Genomic DNA, 18,210 nt, shown 5'->3' on the forward strand with positions numbered 1-18,210 from the left:
TCTTCAGAATAATAAGCATTAAACGATCTCGTTAACTCTATGTTTTGATTCCAATTATTTTCAAATGGCTTTAATAGCTCTCTTGTGCAGTCCAATTAAGTACTTAGACTGTCTGAAGCCCTCACGTCAGTAAGTTTAAAATTCAATAATTCATATTATGATCATCGATATTTGACTTTGAAAATGATTGTCCAGGTGTTCAAAGTCACTGCGTTTTCAGTGAACATCTAATACGTTTGCTTATGGGAATAACGAAACAAATGATATTGTGTGTTGTATTAAATATCCAAGTACATAATCCTATTGGGCGGCGTGCGCTGGCCTCTAACGGCGCATTGAATAAAGATCGATATCAACAATTATTGAACACATTGAAATTGATGCAATCGATGTAACTACGTCAATGTTTTCGTGATGGTGGACGATAAAAACTTTAGGCTTGGAGCTCACGTCGTCTACGTGTCACAGTTTTTGTTTATCTGAATGAAAAAAATCAAGGCAGTTAAATTATCATAATATATGTTAATCTTTCTAGAAAAAGATTGGCGAATAATATTTTGCAAAATTTTGTGTTATTTGGTATTATGTATTTGCAAATATTTTTCTGTCAAATAAAAGTTTAACGGGCTACAGCTAATATGTTAAAATGAATCAATCTAAAACCATGATAGACTTAACTTTTTATTCCACTACAATCGTGATGTACACTCGAAGCCTAAGCTCGAGATTGAGGCCAAACGTTACATGAAAAACCAAACAAGTCAGCATTGTTAACAAAAGAATTTTGATGGGGTTGAATCAGAATATTCAGCATTTAAAGTTGAAGAGTGCATGCAAGCACCTAATAAGTTTGTATATATGTTTGTATGAATGGATATTATTGCTTTATATCATAAAAAAAACTTTATGTACGTATTTTAGTACATAATCCACGTATCGCGATGTCATTAATAATAATGAACTTATCTCTGTTATTATACGAATAATGGAACGCAGGTGAGAGTCGTTAGAACGAGAAGGTCAAATTTCGACCACTGGGCGATTGTAGCAGATACAAATGAAATACGTAAAGGTTGAATAATTTAATTTTCTCAATTACTCAAATTTTCCTTTAATTTAATTTGAAAGACTATTTGCTCTGATAAAAACAAAAGCAACGTGTTAATCAACTTTTCCAAACCAACGTCCAAATTAATGTTTAAACGAATATATTTTTAATCTCAGGTAAATGGTATACAAAATGTTATCAGGAGTTGACAAATAAGGCATGAAATGGCGTGACTCCGCGATATATTTCATTAAGGTTACATGCAAAGTTTTAATTAAGGCGACTTGAAAATATCTGAATGCTACAACTTTGTATTATGACTTATGAGTTATAAGACACGTAGTACAAAGGTATTATATTATTATTCTTAGCAAAATTTGTGAATCAGCACGTTAAAATTCATTTTGTGAGTTACCTATGTATATTGTGTAACTCTATGTTATACAGACAATCAGTATTCACTATAATCAAAAATTACATTATGATATTATGTGTACTAAGTGTGTAGTTAAATCATAAATATCGCTGTTAACGTCTTTAAAAACATTCGACGAACACTTACTAGACAGATTACAGAAAGTCGTTTTTTCTTACTTGTCAGTAACTGTTATTTTTAATCTCTTCACGCTGCGTGACAGGTCGTAATGGTCACATGAGCGTCTTATTGTGTTATGAAAGAATACCGACGTGGGGTCATTTGCCTCGGATAAGATAGTAACTACGTGTTTTTCTCGTATTGAGTTTGTGGGTAATTAGTCCATTGAATGAGTCCCTCCAAGGGGGGTCTAGAGTGCGTGAGTTAGTAACGTAATATGTTTCTTCGGAAACATGTCAAGAGTCCCTAGGTAATAAACATACTAAAACCCCGGGCCACTAGGAGGAGCCCCGGAGTGGGGGGAGGGGGGAAATGGGTCCATTTTTCATTTTTCGCTTAAATCTCAAAAACGGTTCATGTTAGAGAAAAACTTTCAAGGAAAAATTGAAAGGCCATAAAATTATCTACAAGTTGTACCTGAATCATTTTTTCCTATATCCTACCGTTTCTGAGTTATACGCAGTAAAACATGATTTTGGCTCAAACAATTTCAACATCAATCGATCAAAAAATATTTCTTTCTTCCAAAAAACTCAAATGTGCAACTTGTGACCAGTACTGATAGATTGCTCTTAATTAGGTCTATAATTGGTAAAATAAACACATTCCTCCATGGAAGCCTTTAGGAGGAATCGATTGTCAAAATATTATATTAGGGCAGTTTGAGTTACTGAACTTGATCTTTTTATTTTTTTCTTCCAAAAAACTCAAAAGTGCAACTTGTGACCGGTACAGATAGATTGCTCATAATTAGGTCTATCATTGCTAAAAATACCAGATTCCGCCACGGAGGCGTTTACGGGGAATTGAATTTTATCAGGGTAGTTACGATACATGAACTTTTTATTTTTTTTCTTCCAAAAAGCTCAAAAGTGCAACTTGTGACCGGTACAGATAGATTGCTCATAATTAGGTCTATCATTGATAAAAATACCAGATTCCACCATGGAGGCGTTTACGGGGAATTGAATTTTATTAGGGTAGTTAGTTAAAAAGTTCATGTATCGTAACTACCCTAATAAAATTCAATACCTCCTAAAGGCCTCCATGGTGGAATCTGGTTTTTTTATCAATGATAGACCTAATTATGAGCAATCTATCGGTACCGGTCACAAGTTGCACTTTTGAGTTTTTTTGGAAGAAAAAAAATAAAAAGTTCAAGTATCGTATCTACCCTAATAAAATTCAATTCCCCGTAAACGCCTCCGTGGTGGAATCTAGTATTTTTATCAATGATAGACCTAATTATGAGCAATCTATCTGTACCGGTCACAAGTTGCACTTTTGAGTTTTTTGGAAGAAAAAAATAAAAAGATCAAGTTCAGTAACTCAAACTACCCTAATATAGTATTTTGACAATCGATTCCTCCTAAAGGCTTCCATGGAGGAATGTGTTTATTTTACCAATTATAGACCTAATTAAGAGCAATCTAACAGTACCAGTCACAAGTTGCACTTTTGAGTTTTTTGGAAGAAAAAAATAAAAAGATCAAGTTCAGTAACTCAAACTACCCTAATATAGTATTTTGAAAATCGATTCCTCCTAAAGGCTTCCATGGAGGAATGTGTTTATTTTACTAATTATAGACCTAATTAAGAGCAATCTATCGGTATCGGTCACAAGTTGCACTTTTGAGTTTTTTTGGAGAAAAAAAATAAAAAGTTCAAGTATCGTAACTACCCTAATAAAATTCAATTCCCCGTAAACGCCTCCGTGTTGGAATCTGGTATTTTTATCAATGATAGACCCAATTATGAGCAATCTATCTGTACCGGTCACAAGTTGCACTTATGAGTTTTTTGGAAGAAAAAAATAAAAAGATCAAGTTCAGTAACTCAAACTACCATAATATAATATTATGTGTCTTTCTAAAACACACAGCGTTGGATGAAGAAAGCTGTCTATGAATCCCACAAATCTATAGAAATAAGTTCTACCTTACCTCTTGTCTATGGATCTTTCACCTCACTAGCAAGGGCGCGTCCCTTTATCCGCTTCCGCCTCTGACGCGCCGCCATCTTCCAAGCGCATAGCGTTTGTGAATTCCGAAGCGTCAACATCGCTTAGATATCAAATCTTGATATTTCTTTTAAATCTCTTGTTTTTTTGTGTTTAAATTTACTGTGAATTCAGTTGTAATAACACACAGTGTTGTTTTACGGTGTTATTTTTGTGTTTAAGTTCGAAATGCTTTCCCATAAGGAAAAAAGCACGTTGTCTGAGGACAATTCAAAGACCGGTGTTTCGGATGAAAACCGGCATCCAAAGTGCAGTGGTGAGTCGACTTCCTCGTCCTCGGAGGACGAGAGGAGCGACAGCTCGTCTCCTCGCAGGAAAAAGGCAAGAAAGGAAAAGTTCCGTAAGTACAATCAAACTGATACTTGCTCCGACCCACGCATAGAGTCCCTCATGCAACAGGTGGGATACATCTCGCAATACATGTCACAATTACCACAATATTTATGTGAATTAAGTAAGATGCAAGAGGTACCTAGTGACGTCGCTACGTCAACAGGTTTTCTATCATACCCAGGCACGGCGGCTACTGCGTCAAGGGCAGGGTTAAGTCAGTCTGGTGAGTTGACGTTAGGCGATCTGGATACCGAGTGTGACGCTGCGGTGGTCGTCCCTCTGGCCAACAAGGAGCTCCTACTGGAGTTAGAGCGTCTCCAGCACTTTGACCGTCCTACTTGGAAGGGGATAAGGTATAAGAAAGTGCTTAACTCTTGCTTAGCTTCCCCAGGCTTCACAGCCCTTAAGGTGAATGAGGAATTTTGCCACCTCAATAAGAACAAAGATTTTTTAATGTCGACTGAGTTACTATTAGCAGGTTTATCAAATAATATCTTAGAACAGCGTCGCTTGCTTAAAGAGGGCTTACAGGACATTGTAAATTGGGCACAGGAGAATAAGTATAATTTAAACCCAGGTAACCTGTTTGAAAAGATAACCTTATTGTTTGGTCCTGATTCTCCATCCTATAAAAGGTCAGAGATGACCATGCAGCTAATTTGTGGCAAGAGGTCTGAGTGCATTGAGGTAAGACGAGAACGTATCTTAAAAGAGCTAGGAAATGTCAACCTACGCTCTATACTTCATAATGTTCCTCCGAGTAAGGAATATTTATTTAGCAGAGAAGCCCTACAACCTATCATAGCTTCTCTGGGCGGAACCCAACAGTGGTTGAACACTCCCATGTATGCCAGAGAGAGAAGGCAACAACAGAGAGCTGCTCCTCAACACGGTAGACAGTCTCTCCGCCCAGTGTCCAGGAACCAGCCTCAAAGAGGGGACAGGAGGCAGGTTGCCAAGGTAAAGAAGAGCCGGCCCTTTCGTGGCGGCGTCCGCACCAACCCAGTGGTGCAGAAATGACAATTCGGAATTGTTCAGGGCGGGGTGTTTAAAGAAACATATAGAGAATTGGGTTCACTTAGGGGCCAACCATTTCATTTTAAAAAACATTACCAACTCTCGAATTCCATTTACCAAGAAACCTCCCATGTGTCTGCCCAGCAGGCTAGTCTTGGAGAGATGTTCTACGAGGGTGTCCCCCGCCATGACAGAGATGGTAGACCTGTTAAAGAAAATAGGGGCCCTAGAGAGGCCCAGAAAGATAGACGCCGGCTTTCACTCAAAAATGTTTCTGGTAAAGAAAGCAGACGGCTCAGCAAGGCCCATCTTCGATCTGAGGCACCTAAACACCTACGTGTCGGCCAGGCATTTCCAGTTAATTTCACCAGTTACCGTAATGGAGTTCTTACAATGCCAGGACTGGCTTGTGAAGATAGACCTCCATCAAGCTTATTTTCATTTGCCCATAGCAAATTCTCACCGCAGGTTTTTAAGAATAATTTACAATGGGGAAATTCTACAATTAACGGCCCTCCCTTTTGGCCTATGTTCTGCCCCCCGGACTTTTGCAGCCATATCAAATTGGGTCGCGGAGACCCTGAGGGCTCGGGGCATTCGCATTCTAGTGTACCTGGACGATTACCTATTGGTCCACCAGAGCCGAGCCAAATTAACCTCCCAGGTCTCGGAGACCGTAGGCATCTTAAAGAAACTTGGTTGGCACATCAATTTCGAAAAGTCAATCCTAGACCCAGTGCAGAGACTCGAATATTTGGGCCTTATGTGGGACACGAGACAGATGTCTGTGTCTTTACCAAACAAGAAGGTTTTAAAAATAAGACATACAGTGGCAGCAATGGAATCAAAAATGTCCTGCACTCAAAGAGACTTACAAGTGGTCTTAGGCATGATGAATTTTGCAAACTTAACGCTGAGAGGCGGCAGACTCCACAGTCGCCAGCTACAGATATTTCTCAGAGGTTTTGCGCGGAGCAGACCCAGAGAGAGGAGAGCCTTTCCTCCCCTTGCGACACAGGACCTCATGTGGTGGAGAAGAAACATAGGCAAGAACGGCAGATCCTTTATAAGGAAACAGGTGACACACTTCCTTACCACAGACGCAGCGGATGCGGGCTGGGGTGCACAGCTGAACAGCCGTTACCTGTCAGGGAGATGGGCAGGCAAGCAGAGAGCTTGGCACTCGAATGTCAAAGAACTATATGCTGTGTTCGCTGCAATAAAAAGACTCCAAAGTACACTAAGAGGGGCCCACATATTAATCCAGTCCGACAATCGGACTCTGGTCGCCCACATAAGGAACGAAGGAGGGACAAGGTCATTAGCCCTCTTATTACTAACATCCGAGGTGCTTTGTCTGGCGGAGAAGTTAGAGTTAACTCTGTCGGCATCCTACCTCCCAGGCCTCCTCAATGGGATAGCGGATCGCCTTTCGAGAGGTCAACCCCTACCAGAGTGGCATCTTCTACCTCATGCCACAGAGGTGTTATTTCGGAAATGGGGAGTACCAGACATCGACCTGTTCGCTTCTCAAAGAAGCGCAGTAGTACCAAGGTATGTAAGCTTAGATGCAGCAGATTCCTGCGCAGAGTTCTGCGACGCCTTCAGGCAGCAGTGGAGCTGGCACCTGGCCTGGGTATTTCCTCCACCCAGTCTAATCCCACAGGTACTAGCTCACCTCAACAATGCACAGGGCAGGTACATTGTAATAGCCCCCCAGTGGGCTCAGTGTTATTGGCTTCCGGACCTGAGGTCGAGAGCACTCAGTCCACCATTCGTCATACCGAACCTACGGAGTTGCCTCATAGATCTATCGACGGCTTTGCCTCCCCCACAGGTAGAGGACCTGAGACTGCTAGCTTGGGAGATTGGGGGTGGGAGAAACAAATAGCCCACTGGAATACAAAAGAAAAGGATTTGCTGGTGGCTAGTTGGCGTCCCTCCACACTAGCAACTTATGGCCCTCCAATTCGGAGGTGGTTGGCCTGGTGCAGATCAAATAACAAGGACCTCAAGGCACCTTCCGGTAATGACGTTGCTCAATTCTTAGCAAGCCTACATTTAGAGCACAATCTGGCTTACAGTACAATTCTACTGCATAAGTCAGCGATATCAACCTTCTATGGTGCATCAGAGGAGAGAATCACCGCCAATTTCTTTGTACAGCAAGTCCTAAGAGCTATTGCTATAGCAAAACCAAGACAAAGAAAAGAATCAATCTGGGACATAGAGACCCTGGTTAACTGGCTTAAATCAACAGAGGGTAATTCAACCCTGTTTGAGATATCAAGGCGAACAGCCTTAATCCTATTATTAGCATCGGGCAGAAGAATCCATGATCTTACTCTTCTTAAGATCTCTAAGGACTGCTTTGTCAGACAGGAAAATAAAATTATATTCTGGCCTGAGTTTGGGTCCAAGACAGATACAGCAACACACCAACAGTCAGGGTGGTGTTTGTCAAGGCACCCAGAGATTTCTATATGCCCGGTAACCCACGTAGAAAGGCTAATTCAGATCTCAGAAAATAGGCGTTCGGGCACAGAAATAGACAATTTATTTTTATCAATAAAGGGTCAGGTTAAACCTGCTACTCGTACTCTGATCTCAGGTTGGATAAGGTCAATATTAAAGTCAGTAGGCATAGCAGCCCCTCCTGGCAGTATCCGGTCAGCGGTTGCGTCAAGAGGTTGGTTGGAGGACCGACCCATTGAGGAGATCCTTCAGAGGGGCAATTGGAAGAGTATGCTGACTTTTAAAAAATTCTACTGCCGACCGGTAAAGCTAGCCAGAAACAATGAGTCGGTTTTACTTTTTGATAACTTTACACCCATCTAATAAAGTAATCTAGTATTATAATCAGTGTGATATTTAGTATTAATACCTAGGGCACAATTTTGCCAATGGTGATTGTTTTGTATCTCTTCCTTTATTATATTATTTTAACTTTTTAATAAGCAGAGCTTGTTTATAAAGATATCAAGCCTTAGAGGCTTTATTATTAAGATTTGACTGGGATTGATCTCTTTTATGTTCCTTGGAGAATAATAGTTAATTTATATTTCTTTATTTCATTTCTATTACTGTTGCACAATAAACCAAGACTGGTTAAGATATTATATAGAAGCACTAGGCATATTATATAGTCCAGATTTTAGTCAGTGTCATGACATTAATGTATATTAAGTTGAAATGTTACCCAAAGATAACAATTTAAGAGAGTTTGTTAGTTTAGGTTTTAAGCAAGGAAAGATGTTCATTTTCTTTTTTTTTGTGGGCAATAGCCCTTTATTATTGTATTTTGAAATTTCTATAATATAGCTTTATTTAACAATACCTACAGCATTTTCATTTAGCATTAAAAAGAAAAAATTTTACTTGTAATACAGCACTTTAAGTATTACAGTGTCAATAGATGAGTTATATTTCAACATAGCGTTTGTAACTCTTTCTTCACCAGCAGATATCAAACACATCTTCATCCAACGCTGTGTGTTTTAGAAAGACACATAATATTGATGTTTTGCATAAAAACAAAACATGTATTATGTGTCGAATAAAACACACAGCGTTGAGTTTTACTGCTTGCTGATGAAGATGCTATGCGCTTGGAAGATGGCGGCGCGTCAGAGGCGGAAGCGGATAAAGGGACGCGCCCTTGCTAGTGAGGTGAAAGATCCATAGACAAGAGGTAAGGTAGAACTTATTTCTATAGATTTGTGGGATTCATAGACAGCTTTCTTCATCCAACGCTGTGTGTTTTATTCGACACATAATACATGTTTTGTTTTTATGCAAAACATCAATATTTTGACAATCGATTCCTCCTAAAGGCTTCCATGGAGGAATGTGTTTATTTTACCAATTATAGACCTAATTAAGAGCAATCTATCAGTACTGGTCACAAGTTGCACTTTTGAGTTTTTTGGAAGAAAGAAATATTTTTTGATCGATTGATGTGGAAATTGTTTGAGCCAAAATCATGTTTTACTGCGTATAACTCAGAAACGGTAGGATATAGGAAAAAATGATTCAGGTACAACTTGTAGATAATTTTATGGCCTTTCAACTTTTCCTTGAAAGTTTTTCTCTAACATGTACGGTTTTTGAGATTTAAGCGAAAAATGAAAAAATGGACCCATTTTCCCCCTCCCCCCACTCCGGGGCTCCTCCTAGTGGCCCGGGGTTTTAGTATGTTTATTACCTAGGGACTCTTGACATGTTTCCGAAGAAACATCTTACGTTACTAACTCACGCACTCTAGAACTTTTTATTCAATGGACTAAATGGGATTGGGCTATTTTATATGATTACATGTCACGAATTATAATAACGTGTACTAAAAATATTTATTTATAGTATGTCTGGTGAATGAATGTATTTCAATGTTTGCACGTATTAAAAGATGAGAAATGTACGTCCGTAACAATTTTAATAGTAAACTTCCCAGTTAAATAAGAAAAGGAAAAAATTCATGCTTTTAATGAAATTACTAATTACATACGAGCTATTTGTTAACGATACTTTACCATTTATAACGTTTAAAAAATTAACAAAGTGTTGCTAAAAAAGGTTGTCAAAAGCTAAAACTCTTTCATTCACACGAAAATCGGCATGAATACACAAAGATCGGGCGCAAAACTATCAATATGTACTATACAATATCATACATAATACAATACAAATCTCCTGCTTCTTTCGGGTAGGTCAGGCAGCAGGCTAGATGACAGAAACTGAAAGTAAGCTAACCAGTTCAAGTGCAGGGGCGGGAGAGGGCGCGACCGGGTCGCGGCGCCTCGCCCAAATGACATATCCCGGGACTCGAGTTATACATACAAACTATAGTATCGATCTCAAAGAATATACCAACCTTGGGATTCGATATTGAAACTATTGAGTTCTTTATTTCTGAATTCTGGATATAGAATACTGACTATTTCAGTCAAGATATGTTTGATGAGATGCCATTTTTGTGTGTTGAAAGTAATTTATTGATAAATTTGAACTATTTGTCATTTGGTAATGTGGATACTATTTCTGAGAAAGGGAGTTAAATATGCCACAATTACGGTTTGACCTTGGAAATACAATGGAATTTCGAGACTTGGAAACAATGATTTAGGATATTAATGGTTAACCTCAGTCATCTGGCCTAGGTAGTTGAGCAAGATAAATCCGTAGATTATAGAATAATACAATTTATTTATGAATTTTAATTAATCTTCTACCTACATCTTAATAATCTACGTCTTCTTTTGTAAACATTTTATAATAAAATTACAAATGAATTAACTCTTCATTAAGTTGGCATTTGTATAATGTTCTTTACATAAAATACGCGACATTAATATGTAAATACATCAGGATAAAATATTTCATATCAGCCGTATTGTGTCGCAATTCGATAAGTGTAACATTACATTCACTAAGCTGTTGACTTGCTGACCCATATTTCGTGTTAGTACTTGTACAAATATTACTTAATTTGTAGTTTTATTCGAGAAGTCTCAAATATCAGTGTGTGGGTTGGCAATCGTTTTGAAATATCTTCAATTCTGTTGCTGTTTCAAATGACTCGTTTGGAATTGTTAGTTGGTAATTAATTTAATGACTTAACTAGATTCTGACTAATTCCAGTTCTTGTAAGGACACTATTTTGGTTGAAACAACATCTATATTCTAAACTGGCCTATCTCATGTTTGACTATGAATTTGATATTGTTCCATAAATGGAACTGTTCTAAATACTTTTATTTTGATACCCACTAATAATGCACGTATATCTTACCTTTCAGGATATTTCAATAATCAAATAAATCATATTTATCATCTGCATATAAAGCCTTACATCAACTGTAGCGCGAAGTGCGTATCGATTGGCCAGAGGATGTAGGTTACAGGCTCCCGGGTCAAAGGTCACGGGTAGGTCACCTCTGCTATCAGGGCATCGGGCCGTCTGCCTCAACTAATAAAAGCTTAGGATGCTCCGGAATACTTAGTAGTATTGACTGACAGTCTGGTTTACAAGGGAATACAAGGCTTTGTCTTTTTTACGTTCTGGGCTCTGGCACGGACTATTTGCATAGTTATGAGGCTTTGCTATTGTTACACTATCATATTGTTTACTGTACTAATTTTAGATGGAATTTCGGAATCTATTTTGCAGATTAACCCTGTCTGTCCTTGGCCCTGCCTCAACGAATAAAAGCTTAGGGTGCTTACTGCTTAGTAGTATTGACAAATAGTCTGGCTAACAAAGAGCGATCGTGCAGTGAGTAAGAGGTTTTCTTCTTTTCATCATTTACTTGCCAGACTATTTACCTAATTCATTCTGATAGAGTTACTAATGATAATGATACATTATACACGAACTTTGGAATATATTTTTCCCCATGAGCCTTGGTCATCGATTATTAAACAGAACACAGTGGCTGTAATAAAATTTTAAAGAAGCTGAAACTTGTTTCATAAAACTGTATTGGATAATAACATGAAGGTACTTACCGTAAATTATTTATCTTAATTACACTCACAACACGGTATATTAGATACTTCTTGACAGACTTTTACACCTCTTGTATATTCTCAATTCGTCGTCCTCTAACACTTATATAAACAATTTCATACCGTCGTTATGTGTATCCCAATGGCTTGTTACCTACAAAGTAATTCGCATAAAGTAAAACCATAAAATACATTGTTACATACCTCCTTACTGGAATTTATTATTTATTTACGTTCAATTCTGCTTTCAATGATAATAAATTCAAAATTATTTGCCTGGTATCGTGTAAATTATCCAGGTAGGTAGAGTTTAATGTCAATTTAAATATCAATTTATAACGTGATTATAATAAATGTAGTCTACTAAGAGGGAGTATGGCATAGGTTTTATATGTAGGTATTGATTTTTACGAGCAGTTACCTCGAGTAGTGTGCAGATAACCATAATTAGGGAGCAGTTTCAACATCATTACATGCACGTTAACGCAGATGTTTGTCCAGTGTAAAACACTGCTTATTACTAAAATTACAAAGCAATAAATCAAGTTGTGAGTACAGTGCATAATTACGGCTTTAGGATTTTGTTTGTTACCCGGTTCCCACTGAGTAATCGCTCTGTCTTTAATACTTGTGTAGCTACCGTAACATTGAGCGTAATTATAACAACATATGAAACGGTTTATAGTATCATTCGTTTGATTTACTGTATGCAATATAGTGTTGATACAATGTAAATGTAGTTTGTTGGTTATAAATAATATGCACCAACATAATTGTGAAGAAAGCCTTCCTTAAAAACATCATACAATAAACAGTAATGCATTGCACACTACTTCCTAGGACTGTGGGATTTCAATCAATGAAAGGAATTTATCTTCCAATCCGATCCCACCAATTGCACAGAAGCAATATAGAGGTGTAAACACATAATAAAGCAAATTTAAATAACGGTCAGCAAATTATAGCTTCCGATACTGCCCAACACGCAACCATATAATATTACTTTACGAACCCTCTTCGCTCGGGAAACACGACCAAGAATAAAAGACATTTACATGCAAATACGATAGAAGAGAAGGAGCGTTATTATACCTTGGTCGTGTTAGCTGAAACAACTCGTGCACTTTCTCACGCTGGCTACGAATGCACAAAGCCAATTTTCCACAAGAGCAAAAATAACACAAATTCAATTAGGGTGAATGTTTCTGTTTTGCAAAATTAGATGCAGGGGGGAAGATTTGTGGGTGTAATATAAATAGCAATGGTGTACGGTAAGCAACAGATGTGGGGAGAAACTTTAAATTGTAGACAATGAATATATCTCGCTAACTTTGATTACGGGGGTGTAAAGATGTAAATAAAGCACAAAATGTTTTGATTAAAACGCTATTGTTTCATTCCTGGATAATTAGTTCATACAGATGTTCCAAAAAGTGTTCTAAACAATTTGATTAATACGTCCGACTAACCTGCATAGCTACTTTGAGATATCTTGTACTTTTGTAGGCGCAGTCGGGCCGGAATGAGGGCGCCGGATCGATAGCACTAGACGCGAACACCGCTTCGCTACGAGCGGTTTGTTTTGTTGTGACATAACAGTTTATACACCCCCGTGCCATACGATATTGTAAGGGGTGTTAATGGACTTGCTATAGTTTAGTATGTGATCTTAGTTTTGTTTGTTAAACGGCCAGATTGTGTAGGAACTTAACTTTCGTGATGGTGGTAAGTCGAAGTTACAATTTTTTATTTACATTCGCTATCTTTCAAATATTTATTAATTAGAAGGACAGCCTTTAGAATTTTATATTTTCTCACATATCCAACCCTCCTTTTCCTTCAATCTCTCTCCTTTTATAATGTATTTATATGAAAGATTAACATTTATAAGTTTGGACGGCATAATTTATATTTAAAATTCTTACTATACACCTGTAAATAAAACCTCATAATATACACTGGTCATCAAAAAAATCGACCCACCTACACTATGTTTGCTATTTATCGATTATTTCACAAATAAGTCGTCTTATATTGTTGTATTTTGTTGTAAGGGTCTGATAACATGCTAATCATTATGTTTGTCGTAAATTTTACTGCACTTAATGATTCTTAACAAATTTTTATACAGAAATACTGTACAGTGTTGATTTGACGGTTTACGGCGGGACAAATTATGCCCGTGTTCCCAGTTCAAAAATGACTTTTTTCGGGATCTCTTGTTCATAACGTTAAGTTTAATAATTGATGCTGTAGTTTTGGTAAATTTTGTCTCAAAATAATGGATACTACTGTAGCTGAGGGGGCCCAAACTGTGGCTCTACTAAAACAGGGGTTATGTCAACTTGCCGTGGCTAAAAAGTAAAATCTGAGCTGTTTTGCAGTTCGATGAGTTTACCAAAGGTTTCTAGCGACTGGGCAGTATCGATGAAAATATTGATCTGCAAGAAATAGGGCGGCAACTCAAAGGGACGACCCCTAGATAATGTAATCAACTCTACAAAATCGACATCTGTCTGGTGTAGATCTCTAGTGACGCCTGCGTGAAGATAAGGAGGTGGGTATAAATGACAGAACTGTTAGAAGAAGACTTTAGGAGTAAAACCTAAGATCACACAAGCCAGAAAAAGGGGCAAAATCAGCCACAGCTCATCGACAAACCAGACTTCAATTGACTCGAAATCACGTAAACTGGACTATAGGCCAATGGGAGTCAGTACTTTTGAGTGACAAGATGCGAATGACTTTATATGGTGCTGATACACGTCTTTATGTCATGCGATGACCAGATGAACGATTTGTTCAGTGCTAGGTAAAAGAAATGGTCGATTATGATAGAGGCTCTGTAAAGTTCTAGAGTGGCATTTCTTTGACAAGACGCACGGAGCTTGACGATAAAAAGATGCACATTAATCGCTGTTCAATAAATTACCGAGGTTTTGGACTATCATATGGTGTAATATGCCAGCTGTATCTGCAAAAACTTTGAGTCTATGCATGATAATGCTCGGAAACACGTAGAGCAAATCGTGATCCAGTATTTAGAAGAGGTCCGCATTAGAGTTACACTCTGGTTAGCAAAAAGTCTCGATTTGAAACCTACAGAGCACATGTGGGACAATTAAAAAATAAAGCTTAGAGCTCGTAATTCAGCCCCTACAACAATAGGAGACCTGAAAACCGCCATGAGGGAAGAATGATAACGAATTCCTCAAGAGACCATCAAAATCTTGATTATTTCTTTAAAATGGTGAACGCAGGCTATCATTCCAGAAAGAAGAGAAAGTACTGAGTATAAATTCGAAGGAAACGTGATCATAAGTTTCATGATTACAAAATAAACTGCATTTGAAATAAAATAAAGAAAAACCTGAAAATTGAGGATTTTGATCTTTATTCGAAATTGACAATTTTTTTATGATGTTAATGATTTGATGTGTTTATATTCGTGTAAATATGCATGTTTAATTAATCAGTTCAGTTTCCAAACAAATTTTTTTTTTAGTTTGTGAGAAAACCGCAATTTTCCGTAAAAATGCAGGTGGGTCGATTTTTTTGATGACCAGTGTATTTTAGGTGTAATGAATGAAGTGCAATTAATCACTTGTCCCTAACATATACATTAAGGCTCCATATTTTGTCGTGCAGACACATTTAAGCCACGCCTCTGTAAACATGCCATGCATGTCTGGGCATATGTATGCAATTTCCCTTGAACGTGTTTATAGAAGCATTATTCAAGCTCACACTTTTGTCAAAAAGTCAGTTTTGTATCCAAAATTTTCGTCTTCAATATGGCGTAGAAAGGGCAACTAAAATATCGTCTGAATAATATACAATATTGAAAAAGGTAGATAATATACTTACTATCTAATAATAAAACTGGAATATTTCAGGATTTTTTAAATTTTTGTTTTTCTCCTTCTTCTTCTTCAATACCTTTCTCCTACTCGATTTGATAATTCATTATTCAGAAATTAAATTGGTGTTTCATATGATAAATGAAATAACTGCTTCAGCACTAAATCAGTGGATACCAACTATTTTATCGATTTACACGTACATTTGCAACAAATGTATCCCGTTGAAATCCGAATAAAACTCCACTTTATCCACCCCATTTCGTTTTTTATACCATACATAGTAACAATGGGATCCTGTAATCAAAGAAAAGTCATTCACATTCCTATCTATAGCATAGTTAAATTGAGTGCTTCTTTGTTCTCAAATATTCATTGTTTTATGGCAGTTTTATTTGCGTCCATTGACTATAAAACATCAGAACAATTGTTATATCTTCCGTTATGGGGATTTTGCCATTCGTTTTCTTTGTAAGTGCCATTCGTGTTCTAAGGATAACGTTTGCTATCTTATATTTTACTTATATGCCAATAACAATATAGTATATTCTTGAACTGTTAAAATTTATTCAATCTTAATTTTAACATGTAAGTAAAACACGTAATATAGTTTTTTTCATCTTATCTCTAACTTATCAGCGAACATTACAGTATAGTTTAAAGTTTGTATAAAATAAATTAATGATACTGTAAAAGTTAAACCTCTTTTTTACAAAACTTGTTTGTGTTTTCGTAACAAAACCTTGTAGCTTGTAGCATCTAGATAGAATAAAGTTTAGCTGGTGTCAGCAATTGCACATTTAGATGCAAAATTCGAGTTGAAGAGATGGCATCGTGGCGCCGCGTAAAGCTCAGAGCATTGGTGTGTTCCCTGAATACTAAAGGATTCTAGCAAACTAACTAAATCAACCCGAGACAGATAAGAATTTGTTTTTCCGCTACGAATTACATTCAATTTGCATGTACCGTTGATTTATGGATTTATTTCCTGTTCTTGCACGTGCCATCGCCTTGTAAAGCGCTTTCTGTAGGTAAATATACTTTTTCAATTTATTTATACACGTGGTTTTATGTCTATAGAAATATAATTTTAATACTAATGAGCGTGAAAGGTATGAACTCACTGACTTGTATATTAAATGGCTGTTAAATAATTTCATTTAAAGTTAGATTTTTTCTTTCCTAGAAAAAAAAACCAAGCACATAACATTATAACATTTGCTATTCAATATTATTGCTGCTACAAAATTATAGAAGCGTCGTTCAATTACAAAACGAGACTGTGATTGTCTTATTCAATAAATAAATGCTAATACATCGTTTAAAATATACGAGAGCTGTTGGTAATTAATATCGATGAACAAATGCAAACGTAGGCTTCTAATTAGGTGTCGTAAAGAACCTTGTGTGGTACGTGGGTATTTATAATCACCATAAAAAGTCTCAAGAGACACCATCCAGATATCTTCAGTAATTAGACTTTGCAGTTTTAGAGCCAATGAGTAATGCACTTACTCATAACTTTTATGAGGTTTTAAATTACACGATTATTTATGGCAACGTTCTTAGATAGTGCAATTCACGTGTCTTCGCAGAAATACAGAATTTTTGCATAGATTACCAATCTTGCGTTTCCATAAAAACGTAACAATGTGTTAACCTTTAAAAATCATTCAAAAACCAGTCTTAATAGATAATCTGGAAACAATTTCCAACTTGAAAGATGTATTCTTCTTTTCATAGTATGGGACGAATATTGATAGGCTAAAACCAACGCAAACTTTAAATAGAATTCCATAGTATAAATTACGAAATCACAACCACTATTAATCTCATAATCCATACTGACATGTTATTATTACTCTCCATTTAAAGTAAGATTTAATTTAGCAATCGTTTTGAAGGCGAGGTGTTTAGACTCGATATTATCATCCGATCAGCTTACTGTCTTTATATGAGCATGCTTTCGTAACAAAAGTCGTGACACATGTAACTGGTTTTCATCTTGTGATTGACTATGCCCATGTATGTACTTAGCAATTGTTCACTGTTTATTGTGTAATTTGCTTTATGATGGCAGTCTTTTTGCGGTCTCAATCAACTTATATATTCTTCGCTATATTTAGGTTGATACACTGTTTCATCATGTTTGGTTAAAAATGTAATACAATTTACATATTTGGTTCAACGTTAAACAAAATACGACTGACAATTTAATTTTATGTGATTTGTGTATAAACGCTATTGGATTCTTGATCTTTTATTGAATTGTAGTCAATGACAAAGAAAATATAAAGTTCAATGAAATTGCACACATCCCGCACGTTACGATGTAAGCGTTGAAATTGGAACGTGATTCGCCAGCGCGGATTTCACCAATCTTTTCATCTCCGCTTTTCCGATCGTCTCAAGCACAAGAATAAGACGCAGTAAATACTGACTGTCATCTGGTGGGAATATCCAAGGATTTTAAATTCGCAACGAGTCGAGAAATCGCATTATTGAAGCACTCCTCCGAGGATATCAGCACTGTATCGGTAGTTACCGACGTCTAGCGAGGATCACTAATGCTCTCGTCGCATACGGTCAACGTAGATTTCCTTCTACATTTTTCTCATTTTCAAGCATCGCCACGGACGAGGAACTCACTTTATTAAACATAAAATGCTGTTCTTAAACCAAAGCACATCACGTTCGTTGCGAAGTAAAGAGATTCTCTTCAGCTTTTAACAAATTAAACAATCTGAAGTTTGTTGAAAGTTTAAATTAAGTAACATTTAGTTTAGGAAATCTCGTTCCCGACGGTAATAAAAAGATGTCATTTGAAAGAAAG

At 36.9% G+C, this 18,210-nt stretch overlaps 2 protein-coding genes across 5 annotated transcripts in view; both read left to right on the forward strand.

Annotated features, from left to right (window-relative positions):
- EcR (Ecdysone receptor) overlaps positions 1-18,210 on the forward strand; it is a 126,081-nt gene that overhangs the window by 22,393 nt on the left and 85,478 nt on the right. The gene's annotated exons all lie outside the window — the stretch shown is intronic.
- On the forward strand, positions 3,492-5,545 carry LOC149485968 (uncharacterized). Its single transcript, XM_089699282.1, has one exon. It carries the CDS (start codon positions 3,832-3,834, stop codon positions 5,014-5,016), a length of 1,185 nt encoding a protein of 394 aa, XP_089555408.1. The 5' UTR covers positions 3,492-3,831; the 3' UTR covers positions 5,017-5,545.

This window comes from Colias philodice, chromosome 9 (assembly GCF_061535455.1).
Source record: "Colias philodice isolate Cphi_HAF_F1 chromosome 9, ilColPhil1 Martin Lab GWU primary, whole genome shotgun sequence".
Lineage (NCBI taxonomy): Eukaryota > Metazoa > Arthropoda > Insecta > Lepidoptera > Pieridae > Colias > Colias philodice.